The sequence below is a fragment of the Leptonotus elevatus genome, chromosome 14 (genome assembly GCF_054856555.1).
Source record: "Leptonotus elevatus isolate MCC_2025b chromosome 14, RoL_Lele_1.0, whole genome shotgun sequence".
Taxonomy (NCBI): Eukaryota; Metazoa; Chordata; class Actinopteri; order Syngnathiformes; family Syngnathidae; genus Leptonotus; species Leptonotus elevatus.
Genome location: NC_141252.1, coordinates 323812 through 342086, shown reverse-complemented (window position 1 = coordinate 342086; position 18275 = coordinate 323812). Strand labels below are relative to the sequence as shown.

General features: G+C 43.4%; 1 protein-coding gene across 3 annotated transcripts in view; it reads right to left on the bottom strand.

Annotated features, from left to right (window-relative positions):
* Positions 1-771: 771 nt before the first annotated feature.
* Positions 772-18275, bottom strand: part of pcnt (pericentrin) — a 41940-nt gene continuing 24436 nt past the window's right edge. For 2 of the 3 annotated variants that reach the window (XM_086094113.1, XM_086094114.1), the window contains exons 36-60: positions 17706-17948; positions 16424-16656; positions 15825-15932; positions 15583-15603; positions 14805-15041; positions 14533-14706; positions 14062-14214; positions 13796-13972; positions 12218-13150; positions 11018-11188; positions 9836-10010; positions 9302-9627; positions 9076-9178; positions 8814-8986; positions 8376-8642; positions 7988-8127; positions 7363-7492; positions 6527-7231; positions 5643-5807; positions 5176-5388; positions 4259-4482; positions 4101-4180; positions 3870-3993; positions 2783-2901; positions 772-1181 (exon numbers count right to left, since the gene is read on the bottom strand). In XM_086094113.1, coding sequence (XP_085950239.1) covers positions 1147-1181; positions 2783-2901; positions 3870-3993; positions 4101-4180; positions 4259-4482; positions 5176-5388; positions 5643-5807; positions 6527-7231; positions 7363-7492; positions 7988-8127; positions 8376-8642; positions 8814-8986; positions 9076-9178; positions 9302-9627; positions 9836-10010; positions 11018-11188; positions 12218-13150; positions 13796-13972; positions 14062-14214; positions 14533-14706; positions 14805-15041; positions 15583-15603; positions 15825-15932; positions 16424-16656; positions 17706-17948 — 5429 coding nt within the window. In that variant the 3' untranslated portion in view covers positions 772-1146. The remainder of the gene's footprint in view (positions 1182-2782; positions 2902-3869; positions 3994-4100; positions 4181-4258; positions 4483-5175; positions 5389-5642; positions 5808-6526; positions 7232-7362; positions 7493-7987; positions 8128-8375; positions 8643-8813; positions 8987-9075; positions 9179-9301; positions 9628-9835; positions 10011-11017; positions 11189-12217; positions 13151-13795; positions 13973-14061; positions 14215-14532; positions 14707-14804; positions 15042-15582; positions 15604-15824; positions 15933-16423; positions 16657-17705; positions 17949-18275) is intronic. The other variant, XM_086094116.1, reaches the window with a different exon arrangement.

Genomic DNA, 18275 nt, shown 5'->3' with positions numbered 1-18275 from the left:
TTAAATTTGGGGCAAAAACCATGTGCTTGGCGCCATCTTCAGGTAACACACCGGGATAAACTCAATTTGGCTGTTTGTCCTCTCATTACACGAGACGATACATACTACGTCACTTGTTCCGCATGACGTAGTCACCCCGGCTACCTTCCGGCTCATTCTCGTACACGCCTCCTTAAACGGCTTCTTCGTGAGTTGCTGCTGTCAATCACAGCCAAGCCACGCCCAACCCTTTCCCCATTCGTAACCTAACGATCCTCCAGGCAACACCCCCTTTGAGCGCCGATTTCAAATTTTAGTGAGGGGCTGGAGCAAGAGTCTCATACTGTACTTTAAAAATCCACTTATGGAAAGAAAGAAAAAAGTGAGGGAGTAACAGATGGAAGAATATATCGACGTATAGGACCAAAGAATGGTAGAAAGGAAGGTAAGAAAGATGTGAGGATGGACAATAGGACCAAAGGGAGGAGGAGGGGGAGGGGGATTGAAGAAAGACAAGCGGGTGCCAGGAAAGATGAATGGAAGGAACGACATTAGGGTGTTATTTTATTTTCTTCCTTAGTGGTTTTCTGAATTATATAGTGTGCTTTTCTGACAAGCATTCTGCAACCCTTTTGACAGCCATTCAATAAGGAAGTGAGGAATGAAGAAAAGGGTGGAAAGAAGATTGGACAGAGGAAGAATGGATTGAAGGATTAAAAAAAAAAAAAACAGTGTGGAGGAATGCAAATGTCAGGTTTTGATATCGAATAAAAAGAAAGACCAAGGCTAAAATCATATTTAAAAATATTTATTACTACAACAATAGAAACATTTATATAAAATGGCCGGAACAATGTACAACCAGCTGTACGGCTCAAGTGCTTTTCAACTCACACACACAAAACAACACATCACATTTAGTAGATTAGGTGATGTACAACACCAATACAAAAATACACTATTAATATAAGTAGTGAAAAAGTAATTTGTCTGTCACAACTTTGAGATCCATAGAAAAAAAAAAGACGTAGAAAAACTTGAAAAATAATTTGTGCACAAAATTACACAACTAGTATGTACATTATTGTATAAAACTCACTTTTGGGTATTACAATGACATAAGGCATGGACAGGTGCAAACATGGGAGACACTGACGGCATCAATCATCATTTCTTGGGGTCATGCTGGAGAACAGAAGTACCTGACAGGACAAAAATACAGAAAAAAAAAATTACACACATTGATACCTTGACTTACAAGTGTCCCAACTTGTGAGTTCTCCAAGTTACAACTGTACACTATCAAGCTGAGTTGCAAGCAAAAATGTAAGCTATTTCTGTGCTTCAGAGACATCACCACGAGATCAATGCAGCTAATTAGTCAACTTCCGGACACCATCAGTTCACGTTGGTGACCTTGCAGCAAAAGTAGAAATACAGATGTGTTTTGTGCTCGCAATTCCTCTTTAAAAAAAAAACAAAAACTTTTTTTGCGATTATTTAAGTTGTGGGTGTGCTGGAGCCTACCACCGCTGACTTTGGGCGAGAGGCAAAGTACATCATGAACTGGTTGCCGGCCAATGTCAGGGGACATACTGTATAAACAAACTCACATACGCAACTGTGGACAATTTAGAGTATTCAATTAACCTACCATGCATGTTTTTGGTACGTGGAAGGAAACCATAGTACTCGGAGAAAACCCACGGAGGAACTGGGAGAGCATGAAAACTCCACACAGGAAGGCCGCAGCCCAGATTCAAACTCATGATTTCTGAACCGTGAGGCGGATATTCTAACCAGTCATCCACCGTGTCGCCAACAAAGATCCATCCACTGAAATAACAGGAGACAAGGTGGAAATGTGCTTGAACGTGAGCCCAACGGCCGTCGGCAGCCATCTTGGGAGGGTGGCGGGCGTTAACCCTCGCACTCACCTTGGCTGTGCAGGTAAAGAGGCGACAAGCAGCTCAGGTACAGCCACGTCCTGTTCTCCCGTAGCCAGCGCTGCCGATAGCCAATCATATCGGGGGAACAGGCCGCCTGTGAAGTCCATCCCATGATTCTGGGCGGGACTAAATGTGTCTGCTGTACTAGTTTGGGGGACGATAGAGCACATTTGGCAACACGGTCCCGGGATGACATTGGGGTTGGGTTGCGATTTGGTTACTTGTAAAGTGAGAGGCGGCATGCTTTCATTGAACTCATTCATTCCCAGCCATTATCATTCAAGCAACCCACTTCGCTCCCGGCTGTTTTACTCGATTTAACTGATTTTGAAAGGTTCTATTGCTAAAAAAAAACAAACATGGAACCTACCAAAACAAAGATTAGAGTCTCTTCTGTCATCAGTGCTCTACCAGAAGAGTACCAAATGTAGTCATGTGACAAAAGAAATTTTTATGTGGAACATTCAAATTTGAAAAGCCCTAATGTCGCGTAATTTTAACACATTTCTGGGAGAGAGAGAAAAAAACCTAAGTGTGACACTTCAGCTCCGACGGCATCCATTCGAGTGCTTTTTCTTGAGTCACGACAATACTTGCGATAACCATAAAAAGCAACCACTTGTTTCTCTTGTCTTTGATGCAAATTAGCCACAAGCTTGGTTGTCAGGCCAGAATTATACCGTGTAGAATGATCCTTTCTAAACATTTATTTATCCCATAACGCGATTACCTCCTGTGATTCAAACTGACAAAGTGTGTGCACCAAGAGAGAAACCCGGCGTTGACGCAACACCCGAATATGAATCCAACTGACTAAAAACCACCGGTGCTGGCTGCCTTGAAGTAATGCTCACCTGGCTTGGGACCGACCAGTCGCTGCTGGACCTTCTCCAGGTGATTGATGTATTCAGTAAGGGATTTTTCTGTCTCTTGAGAAGTTGCTGCGGAGGCCGCAGTTGAGCTGGAGTAGGACCTACAAAAAGACAAGTGAGATCATCTGTTTATAGTTAGGCTACTAGCATAATTGTCATTTCTTTCTTACTGGCACATTATTATTAATGCTAAAAATTGTCCTTTAGATTGTCAGTAGAGCTGAACAATTCTGAAAAATGATCTATTTTCCCCAATATTGCAATGTAATTATGCAATTCTTTTTTTTCCTCAAGGTCATATTCCCATTTATTAACAAATGCCAGTAATATATGAATCTGTATAACAATAAAATATTAGATTTATTACACATAAATGTCTTGGTCCTTTTAACTCACTTGCTCCCAAAAATGTATAAATATGTTCAGTTTTAAATGTTTTAAGTGTCTCAAAGACATATTTTTAAGTTTTTTATGCTAAAGAATACAGAAGGCTTTGATGCAGCCTCTCAAATGCAGAGAACGATTGAAGAAATGGTATAGTTATCACAAAAAAACGACCAGCATGTGGCAGCAGAGCAAAAGAGATCAACCAGGGCCATGTTGAAACAAAGCTAATTTACCCACAATTTTATGATGAAATTTAGCTATATTCTAATGCTAATTGCTGCCAAATGGAAACAGATAGAAAAAAAAAATTCTGATGAAAGAAGAGACTCTAATCTTTCTTTTGGTAGGTTCCATGTTTTTATAGCAATATAACACAATATTCTGTGGGTCTTTGAAAAATCAGTCAAAATCCAGTAAAACAGCCAGGAGCGAAGGGGATTGCTTCAGTGAAAATGGCTAGGAGTGAATGAGTTAAGTAGGCTTATGCTACAGTAAAGGCAAATGATATAGGAATTAATATGAAATAATTTATTTATCTACTTTAATTTAAGTTGCTAGCTAACCAAACACTTCAAATTCACTACAGATCAGTCAAAAACGTTCCCGCCAACCAGAAGCACGTAAAGTCTTTAAGTGTTGAAATTGGCAGATCTGGTGCAGTTTCTATGTGAGGGGAGCAGACCTGTTGTGCATCCTCAAGGGTGATTTGCTGGGCGGGACATGAGCAGACGCTGTCTCTCTGTTTGGGGGAGACTCGGAATTCAAACGAGGCTGCTGCTGCTCTCTTAAAACCTCGACTTTCAACCCTGGGATGGACACAAAGAGTGAAACCCTACTGACACACTACATACCATCCTACCTCCCTCTCTCTCTTGAAATGTGACACAAACACACACGCATTTAAAAAGCTGACCTGTAGCGTGGCCATTAGCGTTCGCACACATAGGCAATCGTCTGATGGCTTTTTGCCACTTCCTGGTTAGGAACTTCATTCTGGTGAGAGAAACGTTTACTTTCAGTTTTACAAGCATTAATAAATCTTCCTTAAATCCCCCCTCATTGGATCCACACCTGGAGATGGCGATGACCACTCGTACCACCGACCGAAATCTTGCGAGGGGCCTCCGGGTAGAGGGCGGCGGTGAGGCTCGTACCCCCATGGTGGCGATCAGGCACAGGGTGGCCTGCTCGCACTCCTTGAATCCTCCCAGCAGCAGCAGGAGGTAGCGTTTCTGGTACACTAGAGCTTTCCGGAAGCTCTCGGCGCGCAGGTAGCGTTCGTATAAACGCTGCACCTGGAAACAAAATATAAAAAATTGACATTGTAATTCTTTTGTCGGATTTTATTATTATTATTTCAGCTTGTATAGGGCCATTTGTTGCCCATGTGGAGATAGTCGGTGCACTTTTTTCCTCCTCCTTTTACAGCACAAAGTTTAACACAGTTCTGTCATAAGTTCTTGTCATCATAATTAAGTATCCCTTTATTATGATTTTTCTCAGTTTGCAGGCCAAATGTACAGGTTATAAAACACCTTAAAAGTCTTTTTACATGATTGTGTACATGGGAGATGCAAGGTGTTGGAAGCTTTGTAATCCCGTTTTGATAAAAATATTTTTTTGAAAAAAATATTTCAGAAACTAAGAATATCACATTGAATTCCTACATTGCCCAAAACTTGATAGAATAGACCAAAAACATTAAAAACTAAACTGGCAGGTGTTTTACCCAAATTGTATGATGATTCAATCCAATAGTTCATTCATGAATTTCAATTGGTCAAAAGTGTCCACAATAGGCCCAATGTCAACAACAGTATATTATTTTAAAGAGTTGACAAAAATCCCCAAACTCGGGAAGCTTAATTACAGTTGTATCAACACAACTTAAAATAAATAAATAATAAAGTGGACATGAATGGCTAGCATAGAGCCCACAGGATTAAATCGATATTCAAATGCACCAACTCTGTGGCCGACCGACTGACCTTGTTGGGGGCCATTTCGTTGACCGGTATATTTTCACTCTCCGTGGCCACTTTAGCGAGCTCATTCTCGGCGCGGTACAACTGGCGCTCCAGGCGGGTGACTTTATGTTTGAGGGCGGTCCTCTCTTGCCTCAGCGACGACACGCTATGAGTCAACTCGGCGTTCTCGCTCAGCATCTTCTCCAGCGGGCCGGATGAGGCGGCGGGTGTTATCTATGGAGAAAATAGAAAATGCATTATGTATTTAGAGTTATGGGAGCCTATCGCAGAAGACTTTTGGAGAGAGACGCTTAGTTTAGATTGACATGAAACGTCAACTAAGAGTGGCATTAGAAACCAGTTCACTGCCACCCAACAGTATTCCTACCTCAGGTTTGAGCTCGCAAGACAAAGCAAAAAAAAAAAAAAAATTTTTTTTAAAAACCCGCAAATGTGGTCCAATTTAAGATGGCATTGTGTTCTTGTACCTGCTGGCCACCGGCGTTGGCAGCTTCCATCTGGCAGCGTACGCCACTCCGCTCCGACATCCTCTGAGCTGCCATGTCCCGCTCTTCTCTCCGGAGCTCGGCCAAAGTGCGTTGTAGCTCCTCCGTGCGTTGCCTGTCTTGCTGCCTCAGCAACTCCAAGTCGCGCTTCAGAGAAAGCAAAGAAAAAGAAGGTCAAGGGTCTTCCCAATCATTTGTTGGTTGTTGAGAAGTTTTTTTTTCCAGTATAAAATCGAACTAAATATTTAACATTCAACTTTATATTTTGTGTAGCCATTCTTTCCGCAAGGATTTAATCTGACGTGCAAAAAAAAATAAATGAGTGCAGCATTGTGAAAAGATCGCGATTGATCAATTTAAGTAGGTAAATCTCTAAATACATTAAAAAAAAAAAAAGCAAGAACATACTTATTTCATCATATTTAATACATTTGTACTGGCCCAATGGGGCCAGCGTCAGTGAACTTTTGGCTTGTCCAACAGTCATGTAGGGCAACTATTCATGTAGTAATTTTATGAACTATATTTATTTGTCAAGATGATTTGTTTGTTTGTTTTTGGTCGTTCAAAGTGCATAACCACTTACTTGCCCAGGGTCGAGCTAGTTAATAAAAGTGAGTGTTGCCAACTCAGCCATTTGGCTGTTAAAGTTTAGTGACTATTTGTAGCAACTTTAATTTCTGCTACAGCAATATGAGCAGAATCATTTTCACGCCGTGCTTATGACATATTTTAAGGCCATATTGCTCAGCCCTCTTTCTAGGCCGTATAAGCAATCCAATGAAAAACAATTCGACAAACGCCAATTTGCATATCCTTTTATAATGGGCCTGTAATAATCCAAGAACCCCCTATACTGATCTTACCAGTTTGATATTGGTTCTTTCCAGTCGTCTCTCCTTCTCCATCTGCTCCTGCCAGCTCTTTTGACGCTCCCGTTCCCACTCTTCCTCCCGTTCCAGATCCCGGTCCTTCAGCAGTTGCATCTTCTTCTTCAGCTCACCGAGCTCCGCACCATGCGCGTCCAAAGCACAGGCAGTCTTCCTTTTCTCCTCTCTCAAAGCCTCCTCGCGGCTCTTGTCCTCGTCCAGTCTCCTCCTGCTCTCCAAGACCTCCGCTCGCAGTTTGTCCGCCGAGGCCGCGAGTTCCTCCCCTCGCCTTCGCTCCTCCTCCAACTGCGAGCGCATGTCGGAGATGAACTTCCCGTCTCGGGCGGCGTCGGCTTCGTGTCTGCGGTTGATGTCGGCCATTTGCTTGGAGCAGCGGTCTTGCGCTTCGTCGAGCGCCCGGTGGGAGTCGGCCAGCTTGGAGCGGATCTCGCCCAGACGGGATTCCGACTGGGTCAAGAGGCGTTCGAGGCGGGTGTTCTCCTCGCGCTGGTCGGCCGAATGCTGGCGCTCGTCTTCGAGCTTCTTCTGCGAGTCGTCCAAATGCCTTTCCAGGAGAGCGCTGCGGGACTGCTCGATCTGGAGCTCACGTCTCAGGTTGCTGCACGTCACCGTCTCCTGCTCCATGAGACCTTGTAGGGCCAACATCTCGGACCTCTGCTGCTCAGAAGATGCTCGCATAACCTGGTGAAGAAAACGTGTTGTTTAAGTTGGTGAGCATGATGTGAAGTTGGTTTGTGTTGAATGATTGAACTACTGAATACAGTCATTCTGTAATATCAGTTCAAGAACGTTCACACGGGTTTAGTTCATACCTCTAGTCTTTGCTCCATCTCTTTTTCTTGCCGCATGTTGACAGCTCGTTCTTGTTCCAGTTGTTGCTTGAGCTCCTGGACCAGTGTCTGTTCCTTCGTCAAAGTCTGTTCATACTCTTCAATGGTCAACCTGCGGGATCAATTTAGCAGATATGATTAGAGGTGTCAAAATTAATCGATTATCAAATGAATTGACATCTATTTTGATAATCGAGTAATCGTTTGGAGCCATTTTAATTAAAAATTGTCCAAATTTTCCCATTTCAGCATATCAACAGTAATTGTTTACTGATTTCCGTAGTCCTTCATGACAAACATCTGTTTTTACTTTGTAAAACAATGACTGAACCAGTAACAATAACATCAACCCCCCCTTTTTTAATCACTATTAGAATACGAAGTAAACACAAACCACTATTAATAAAGTCATCAGGGAAAGAATGCTTTTGTAATACACTTTAATGTAAAATTAAAATTGATTAGTCGATTGAATAATCAATAGATGAATCGAAAAATATTTGATACTGACAGCACTCGATATGATAATTACACGAGGCACAATGATGAACTACAAAGCACTATTTTTCACATTTGGGAATATTCTGAGTATGTCATTGCTTTGTACCTGAGGGCCTGTATTTTGTTCTTTTGCTCCTGCTGGGTCTCATGTGCACATATCAGCTGCTTCCGGCTCTCCTCCAGCTCAGCTTTTGTTTGGGATTCTGCCTGGAGCTGCTCCCTGTCAGCATCACCCCTGGAGTCAGCCTGGGGGACAACAATAAATAAATAAACAAACAAACATGTAAAAAGGAAAATTAATACAGGGGATTAAATTAATTAATTTGTATGGACAGCTATTTATACTTTTCATAACAAACTCATATTTAATTGTGGGTGTCAAAAGCTCCAATTGCACCACTAAGGGGGGGGGGGGGGGGGCTGAATAATGATGGCTACAATTTACATTTAATTCATCTTACAACAATTCCTAAACGCACACGTTCAAAACTCACGCGTGTATGTCTCTGTGCCATCCGGCAGAGCAGCTCACGCAGCGCGATCACGGTTTCCTGCAGGGCTCTTTTCTCCTCCTGCCAGCCCATGGGCGGGTTGGAGGACGGCTTGTCCCCCTGGCCCAAGAGAGCGGGACGCTCTTCCCCCTGGAACTGCGAGAGCGAGTTTAATTCTGCCGCGTACGACGGATGGAACGAGGACGAAGCCCGACGCTGGGAAAGGGTCAGTATTCTGCAGCTTTCTTGGTACACTTTCCTCAACAGGGCCTGTTAAAAACATGGATATACATTAGAGTAGTGATTCCCAAACACTGTCGTATTGTGTGTGTAAAAAAAAATAAAATAAAAATCTGGTAATTTGACTACAAAAATATGTCGACATAGAAAGCCCCTTTTTAGACAGTGCTAGCCACAGCCATATCTGCATGTAGTGTCTACCTGAAGTTCTGGAGACAAGAGGTCATCACTGTAGCTCATGCTGCCTGCAGCGCTGTCCGTGTTAGCCGCGGGGTTCATCCCCCGGCAGCGGAGATACTCGACAAACTGAGCGTCCAGCCTCTCAGTCTGGTCCAACTCTACTCGCAGCCTGGCGCCCAGCTCTGAGCTCACGTCTGAAGCGCAACAAATGAAAGAAAAGTCACTGTGAATGTTGCTTTAACAGTAGTTCAGCATTGCGGGTGGAGCGCTCGCGGCTACTCACTGCTGCCGTAGCCATCACTGGCCCATTCCGGCGCTGATATGGAAGAGGTGGAGCCGAGCGGTGATGGGGGTGCTGTTAGGTCAAGTCCTTCCAAATCACACACCTCAAAGAAACACAACATTGATATACAGTCTGATGAAAGCAGATACTCGTTAATTTTGTAGGCCACTACAATAACTAATCTTTTGTTACAAAAAATGCACTTGGACTTATTGTGGGTGCGTACTTTATCTGCACTGACTGAGTCCACAACGGAGAAGTTGTCCGAGACGGAGAGCGACCGAGGGGAGTGGCTGCTCTGTGTGGTGCGTTCCGGGGTGATGGTTCTGGAGGGGGGTGGCTCCATCGCCAGCACGTGGGACTTGTTGACCTGAGGGCGGCCAGGGTCGAGCGCGCTCAGCTCAGACAGATGAGAGGCCAGCATCGACGCGTGAAACTGTTCTTGGAGGAAATCTTCGGAGCACTCCAGGTGCCGCAACATCTCCGGGGAACTCAGTGATGTGTTGTCACGGTAGAGTCTCACCACGTCCCCGAAGCCTCTTTGAGAAACATCTGGAAGGTCAAATTTAAAGGGCATTATGTTTTTAATCACTACGGATTAAGATTGAAAGCTTTTAAGTAGTTTTTACAGCAAAACTGTTCAGTCATGAAAAGGCATACCGATTCATGATACTGCATGAAACAGGACAGGTTATTAAAAAAGAAAGAAAGAAATAATGACCATGCCACGGATGTTCTGTCAAAGTCATCAAGGACTCACCCGTGTGCGAGCTTCCCTTGTGGTAAGCAAACGTGTCCAGTTGGCAACTCTCTTGTCTGCTTTGCTGGTAGGCCAGCGTCTCCCCCTGAGCAGCCAGATCCTCCTGTAGGCGTTCGAGCTCCACCGTCAACAGGCGGTTGTTGTTCTCCAAGTCGGCTACAGCGCGGTCTTTGCTCTAACGACAAAATAGAAAAAAGGGAAAGTTTAGTCAGGTATCAATACAAAAGCATGTGCATGCTGTACGGGGGTCCTCGGTTTCAGGCAGAGTTCCATTCATTTGTCTGAAACGAACGTACGCCAAACAAACAGTAAAGTAATATTGTGAAAGCTGAGTACATAAAAAAAGAAATTTCCAACAATTCAAAATGTTCATTGAAAAATAATTTCATTGAAACGAAAAGGAGACAAATAAAAATCATTCAAACCATTTTTGTATTTCACATTTTCTATATGACAAAGTTAAAAAATTAATGAAGACATTTGAACAGAGTGACGTTATTTTTCACATTATCCAATTTCCTACTTTATCTATGTAGCACATTTCATATGCAAGGCAACTTGATCTGCTTTTTAGTGCTCCAAATTTTCACAGGATAAAATAACCTAAAGAATGTAGACGTTTTTTCAGTCTTTACCTCATCCTTCCACTTTTAAAAATATCAGCACGTTCAAGACATCTCGGGTTGTGATGTTTTAGTTTTCGGGTTGTAGTTTTACACATTCTAATAAAGCCCACATTTAAAAAAAATTAAGAGACATTTGACCTATTTACATATTATTTCCACATTTCTTCACTGATTTAAAACCATTCCAACTTAAAATTGAGATCTTCCAGAACATTTGCTATCAATTGAGGTTACTACATCACTAATTTATATAGTGCAAAATGTCAAATTGATTGGAGTTGTCATTATTACACTAAAATTCTTTTTTACATTTTTAGCTTTTCACTTTCTTACATTTCCAACATTTTACATTACTCGTTTTAATTAGTTACAGTAAATACTTGTATGTAAAAGACTTCTAAGTCATGATAACAAAGCAATCAAAAGATTGCAAGTAAGGTGGTAAAATGAGCATGTCTTCTGTGTCATGTGACCACACCAGGGTGCAAAACAAGTTGCCTTTTATAACCTTGTAACATCACATGCTGGAACAGCATTTTCAGTGCCTGCTTGTTACCTGTCCTTCTTCAAAAAGTTGTTCGGCTCTTTGAGTGCTGCTGTTTAAGTCTTGTTTCACAGTGGCCAACTGTTCCCTCAGGGCCTGATGGTCTGCCGCCAGTCTCGCCAGCTCAGTCTCCCTCTGCCTTAAGGCGGCATCGGCTTTAGCCAGAGTCTCCTCAGCATGGGTCTGACAGAGTAAAGTCTCATTAGCATTTAGTCCGTGATTCAACAACATTATTCATCAATGACAACAGATGTGATTGGGTTTTATATTTACCGCACTGTGAACCTAGCTGGATCGCATTACAGAGACACGAAGCAGTCCAACATAACCCAAAATTGCTTTCTCGGCTAACAAAAGTCTCCCAGTAATAAAAGGGTAAAGCTTTAAAAAAAAAAAACAAGTGCTACCCTCGTATCTTCTATCAACTTCCTCCTTTCAAAGTCACTTCCTCTGCAACGCTGCCGTGACGTTCCTTCCGCCCTAACTACAACCAGATGTGTTTCTGGTGTTAGCACAGCTGCACTACATGCAGTTTTTTCTTCTTTTTAAGTGGCAGAAAGGAATTACCTCCCTGAATCCTAACCCCCAAAATGGGACTTGTGGCTACAAGTGGAGAAAACATGAACAGCATACTATAACAGCTGATTCCATCAGCTTTACAAGTATTTATATTACAAATAACTCACTACACAATTTCCGAAATAAAGCACAAGTTTCTTTTTTTCATATATTACTGTTTCTTAAAGCTCATCTTCACTAGAGCTACATATAGACTTGATTAATTAAATCTGGCTGAGTAATCATGTTTTGAAAGAAGTAAGGCAAAATGGAGTGCAATACACGGTTGAAACCAGTAGGGGATGCTGTTGCTTCAGTCTCAAATAATTAGAATAAAGAAGTCAATCTGACATCAAATATGGTTAAATGAACCAATAGTGGCTTTGTGCAAGCGTCATTCATTTGCAATCTGGCTAGTGAAAAGACATTTATGTAACATGGGTTCATGATGGTGTACATTCTAGAAAATGCATTGTGCTCTATGATCTTGCTGCTTTCCAACTATCTTGTGGCATCAATTTGCAAATACAAAACAAATAAATACAAAAAAAGGTTCAACAGGTAAAAAAAAAAAAAAGAAGGACAGAACTTGAATTTTAACAGTGGCAACATTTCATCGATTGTAATGTTTTTTTGTGAGGAAAATAGACTCACCAGCACCTCCTTTTGAGCATCCTCTTGACTAGTCTGCTTTTCCAGGAAGTGAGCAGAGAGCTCATCAACGCGGGCCCTCAGTGTGCCGACCTCTTCTCTGAGCCTTTCAATTTCCTCCTGGAGCTGCCCCTCCCTCCTCCTGAGTGCCTCGCGTTCATCCGACAGCTCTGCCTTGACCGTCTCGAGTGCATCCACCCTGGTCTGCTCCTCGGCGATGGCCTGGTCTCTGTCCGCCACTTCGACTTGGAGCTCCTGGATTTGTGCTTCTAGAGTCAAGCTGTCAGCCTTCATTTCCTGTTCTTTGGTTTGTAAACCCTCGACTTCTCTCATTAAGTCTTTCTCCTTCTGTTGAAGTGGAGTAAGAAGTGAGCTGAGGTGGTCTCTCTCTTTTCGCAGGACATCTGCCTGCTCCGCTCGCAGTCCGAACGCGCTCCTCTCCTCGTCGACGCCCATCAGCTCAGCCTCCTTGAGAGTGAGCAGGCCTCGGAGCTCGTCCGCTTTCTCCCTCTCCGCCATCAGCCTTCGGCCAAACTCTTCGCCGTGCCCTCTGTACTCTTCCTCCTGGGTCAGCAGCAAACGCTCCAGTCCCTCCTTCTCCGCCACCGCCGTCGCCAGCTGACTCTGAAGCGCCTTGAGGCGCGAGCGGAGCGGCCGGGAAGGGGTCGAGTGATTCAAGCTGAGTTCGTGCCTCAGGCTGCTGGGCCCGCCTCGGGGCTCGGGGCTCGGAGCCGGCGAGGGATTGATGCTGTCGCCGTCCTGCGAGTCGCTCACTTCGCACACATTGGGTCCGAGCGTGGAGAGCTCCGCCTGCAGCGTGCTGATCACCTCGTGGAGGCGCTCCTCTTCTTCCCCCCTGTCCTGGCGCAGCCTGGCGATTTCAGACTGGAGATGCTCCACTTGCGAGTTCAGGTCATGGAGTTCTGCTTCCAGATCCTTTTGAGACAATAAGTGCAAAAATGTCAAACACAAATCAAGAGTTGGCACTTGGCCTAGGTACAGTATGCGCTTTCATGATTGGCCGAGGCTTTGCCTTGACTGTATGACACTGCGTGAGCTGCCAACATAAGCACCAGCTGAGCCATTCAGTTAAATGGCTTATTTTATGACCTTAAATTGTTAAGATATCTAAAATGTTGATTTAATAAGGATCTTGTTTACATGCTTGTATTACTAATGGATGCTACTTCATCTAGCATCTTTCTTATGCCTACGCAGTGTCAAAGTGTATTAGTGGGCTCAGTTTTCGACACTGCCACACTCAATCAAGAAAACTGAAATGGTGAACACTTTTACATTTTATCACAAGAATTGAGACCACATAGTTGTTAGTCTTTGCACGTTTTCAACGACAAGGGAAGTACATAAAAAGCATACAGGGGGTATGTACAGTTAAGTATAGGCCAAAAGTTTGGACACACCTTCTCATTCAATACATTTACTTTATTCTTATGAATATATACATTGGAGATTCTCACTTAAGGCATCAAAACTAAGACAACTATAAGAACTGATAAACACATGCAGAGTTATGTACTTAACAAAAAAAAGGTTTTAGGCTTTATTCTGTGTAATTAGGACCTTATGATTGGTGTTCTCCAGCTCCTGTTCCAGCCTTTGAATCTCATTGTTGAGGTGGTCAATCTCCTGGTTCTTCTCCTGCAGTAGAGCAGTGGGGAGGGTCTCCTCTTTCGGGTCTTCCACCGATCTTTGTACTTCTTTTTCCTCTGCTAGAATGCCGAGGGTGGACACATGGTCCTGGTTTAAAAAAGAAAGGAAAAAAAGGCGTCTGTCAGACAAGTACACGTTTAAAAACAAAAAAACAAAAAAAAGTTATACAAGCCTACCTCGAGGGCGTCAATCTGCTCCTGGAGCTCATTAACATGTGCTGTGTTCTCGATGGTGAGTCGCTCCAGCTGGAGTGTGAGATGTTTCAGCTCTGCTTCCTTAATGCTTAAGTCCCTCTGCACGTTGTCCAGTTGGCCCAGTAGGACGTCCGCCTAATATTAAACAGCTTATTAGCCAAAAACGATACTTGCTAAAACATGCACATAAGTTTACAGGACGTCAAAGAAATGGTTAGGGTTTTAAGCCGAGGTTAAGGTTTTAATCATGGTTTAGTGTTTCAAACTCGGATAGGTTTTCAATCCTGGGTTTGCGCGTACAACTGTACTTTTTACTTGGGCATGAAGCATTTCTAACACATGAGGAGCCAAGCTCAGAGGTGGAGAAATTTGGCAAAGAGAACAATACGGCTCTGAGCGACAGCCATTCGTAATTTCATATATCTGCGGACTGAACACAAAATGCACGCATACGTCTTGCTCCTTGCTTTGCAGGCTTTGCTGCGCCGCATCCAGAGCATCCCTGAGCTCCTGGGTGGGTTCCCGTGTGTTGTCGTGGTAACAGTGTCTCGTCTCATCCAGTTTGGACTGCAGCGCCGATATCTGAAGCCTGTTGGACAATTGCTGCTGTTCCAGGGCCTGCTTATCCTGACGAGGAGGAGCAAGAGTAGATGTAAGTTAAGTAGGTACAGTGTAGGTGCAAAAGTGTTGTGAGCCAAAATTTGAGGTAAGCAAGCAGCTCTTACCTGCGTGAGCGCCTCTTCCCTCAACTTGGCCCGGTGAAGTTCTTGTTCCAGTTGGCCGACGGCTCTGTTACACTCAGCGCTACTGAGCAACGCTTGTTCCAGCTCACGGATTCGCGCAGCCAGCTTGTCGATCTCCTCGTTGCGCTCGGCGAGCTCTCTCTGCGCCTGCTGGTTGGCCCCCGCTAAGGAGGCGTGGTCCTCCAGCTTGTCTTTGATGATGGCTTGCAGACTCTCCACCTTGGAAGGTGTAGACGGGCGGCAGAATGAGGCAGTGTGATGGGGAAGCTACTACAACATAGCAATGGAATTGGAAGCCTTAGTGGAACCTCCAAAGTCAGGAATAACAATTTCCAGTTCCAATTGCAAAACCATTTCCATTTGGGTACAATTGGAAATCTGAATCTCTTTAAGGTCCAAACTGACGCGAGTATCTTCATTAGATATTCTTTTGAGTCATATTAAATCATCTTCCATCCAGAGCACAACATTTGACATCAGAGGTTCCACTGTATATTATTTGTAACTAAAAAGGAGCCATTCCAGATGAGCAGCGTCTGGGAGAGAATGATCAAGTCAAGCTATTCAAAAGGAAGTAGCGACAAGGCGTAGAAGGAGCAATCAGGCAAGGAGGAAGCGAAATGAATGCATGCGACATGACTGATGAAAAAGGCCACGACAAATAAACACTAAGAAAGCTGGCATAAGAGGAATGATAATGAGGCAACAATGCACGCCATGCACAAGATTCAGAGAAATACGCTGTAGTTGAAGTCCATACCTGCAGAACCAAGTCCTCAAACTACAGCAGTCCATTCAGCACAGGAATAAACACAATGCAAAAGTCAAGCTTTGTTTCATCACTCCAACCTCTAGCAAACACCATTAGGCACTCGGTTTAGAGCTCTTTGACTACGACACACATTCATGCACTTCTAATCTTTCTCATGTTGGATCGTTTTTTTCTTGTAATAAAATAATATAGTATGGTTAAGACGGGGGGGGGGGGGGGGGGGGGCTCACCCTGTGCCCTTTGACCTCTCCGCCGGCCGTCTGCCTGAGCTGACTCTCCAGCCGTCGGATCTCCTGCTGGAACTCGTCTCTCTCGTGCTCACGCTCGACGGCTTGTTCCTGTGTGAACACAAATGAAAAGTAAATTACGCTACATGAAAAGCTTGGTACGGGCATCATAATTGATGAGCCGATTGTTGATTATTCTTGTCTTGAAGAAACCATCCATCAATTCTCTGTACCACATTAAGCTCGCAGGAAGCTGATCAGCTGTTAACTTCCACTAATGCCAATAGTGATCGAGACTTGAGATGTTTACCACTCCACCTCCTCACCTCCTTGATGATCCTCTACGGGAATGGTTATTTGCGAATTGGTGTGGGTTTACTGCATTTAGTTTTAGTAATAGTACGTTTTTTTTAATCTACATAAGCAAATGCAGGGATGAGCAGCATTATAAATGACTCAGCAAAGCAGCTACACAGCCAAGATTTGTTGGTCTAAATGGGAATAAAATGGCTTGCACTATGTGAGGCTGACCAACATCCATGTAGGCCTCCACCAACGTCAATCTGTTCTAATATGATGCCTGCATGGAAAGAAGAATTCACCTCTATGAACTGCCGATTGTGCTTGAGCTGTTTCTCCAGCGCTTGCACTCGTTGGTTGAGGTCTTCGGCGTGGTTCTTGTGATGAAACTCCTTTTCCAGGCCCTTGGTCTCCTGCTCCTCCAGTTCCCTTTCTAGAGTCCGAAGGCGCTGTGACAGAGCGCTGTGGTTCTTCTCGGCTTGCCGCTGTAAATCCAGCCGGTCCTGGGTCAAGCGCTCCGTCTCTGCCAGCAGACCTTTGGGAGGTGGAAGGTAATGGAATGTAGATGCCTTAATCTCCAAGCAAGATGGTATGTTAGGTAATCAATACTTAATCATTTAGTAGGGTTGCAAATGTCTGGAAATATTCAAAGATGGACATTTTCCATGGGAATTAAAGGAATCTACAAAATTGAAGGTTATCTTTTGATAAGAAAACACCATTAATTTTCTGAAGATGTCAAAAGCTTCAGTTATATTCCCAAATGTGCATATCTTCTTAATCAGCTGTAAAGTTTACTTAAATGTATAAAGTACTTATTTCTAAAAACTATGTTTGCTTATAGAGCCATCAATTTGAGGTATTTTCACTTGCAAGAATGTGACGTGTATTCACATATACATACACACATACATAAATATATATACACATATTCACATCTTTAGTGTTGGAAGAGTTACAGGACCAAAAAAATAGGTTATTTCATGCAGTTTATATATTTTTTTATTAATCTGCCGATTAATCAGAATTTTATTTAGCCAAATACCAGAATAAAAAAAATAAAAAATAAAATAAATAAAACCATTCAGGCCCTAATATTTATAAAATATGCATTGAATATGATGTATTTCTATTGAATAATCCCAGTCAATTCTAATTGAATATTTCCAAATGGGAACAAAATTTCCCAGCTCAACATCTCATGGAAATATATCCTAAAACTTTCCATTAACTTACCGGCACCACAAAATTTCCGCACCCAGCAAACCTAATTGCACATCGTCAAAAAAAGCAGCAAATTTGAAAATTGAAAGGAAAGGAATAAAGAACATTACACTCCAAGTGCCTCTGCCACACGCGAGCATACTAGAAATGACGGCATTATAAAAGCAACCAAAACACACAGCACACAGTCTCCCCACCTCCTTCATCGCACACATACTCTGACCCACAAACTGGCAGCAGGATCTAAATTGAGCCAATGGCCTGGAGGAGAGAAGACACATCTGAGCAGGCCCGTTACATAAGCGCACGGCAAAACTCGCTCGCTGAAGAGGACATTTTCGGGCTTGTTGCTCCACTCACCCTTTTCCCTCTCCCCGAGGCCGGCGGAGAGGTGCTCCTTCTGACGCAGGAGTGCAGCGTGCTCCTCGCTCAGCTCCTGATGTTTGGCTCGCAGGTTTTCCAGCTCGGCGCAGAGGCCCTCCGTCCGGTGCGCTTGTCTCCGGAGGTCCTCCAGCTCCTCCACTAAGCGCTCCTCTTGAGCTTCCTTCTGTAACAAAGCTTCCTCCAGAGCAGCCTTGTCAGCCACGTAACCCTCCAGAAGCCCTAAATGTATCACGATGGGCGCATTGTTACTTTGAAATTGAAAAAATATTCATGGCTTAAAATAGTGCAGAACTATGAATCGTAGGGCTGGGTATCGATTCGGATTCACAAGAGTTCAGTTCGATTAGATTTTTCCCGATTCGATTCAATTACATTCAATTCAATATTGATTAATTTAATGAACATGAATTCTTCTTAAAAATCAAGGGAATGATTAAAAACTCCAAATACAATTTTGCAGAGGTCGTAACTGGTTAAATGATTAACGTTATAATCACTTAAGTGTTACGCAAAAATTGACATCAGCAAGGATGAGATGAAAATATT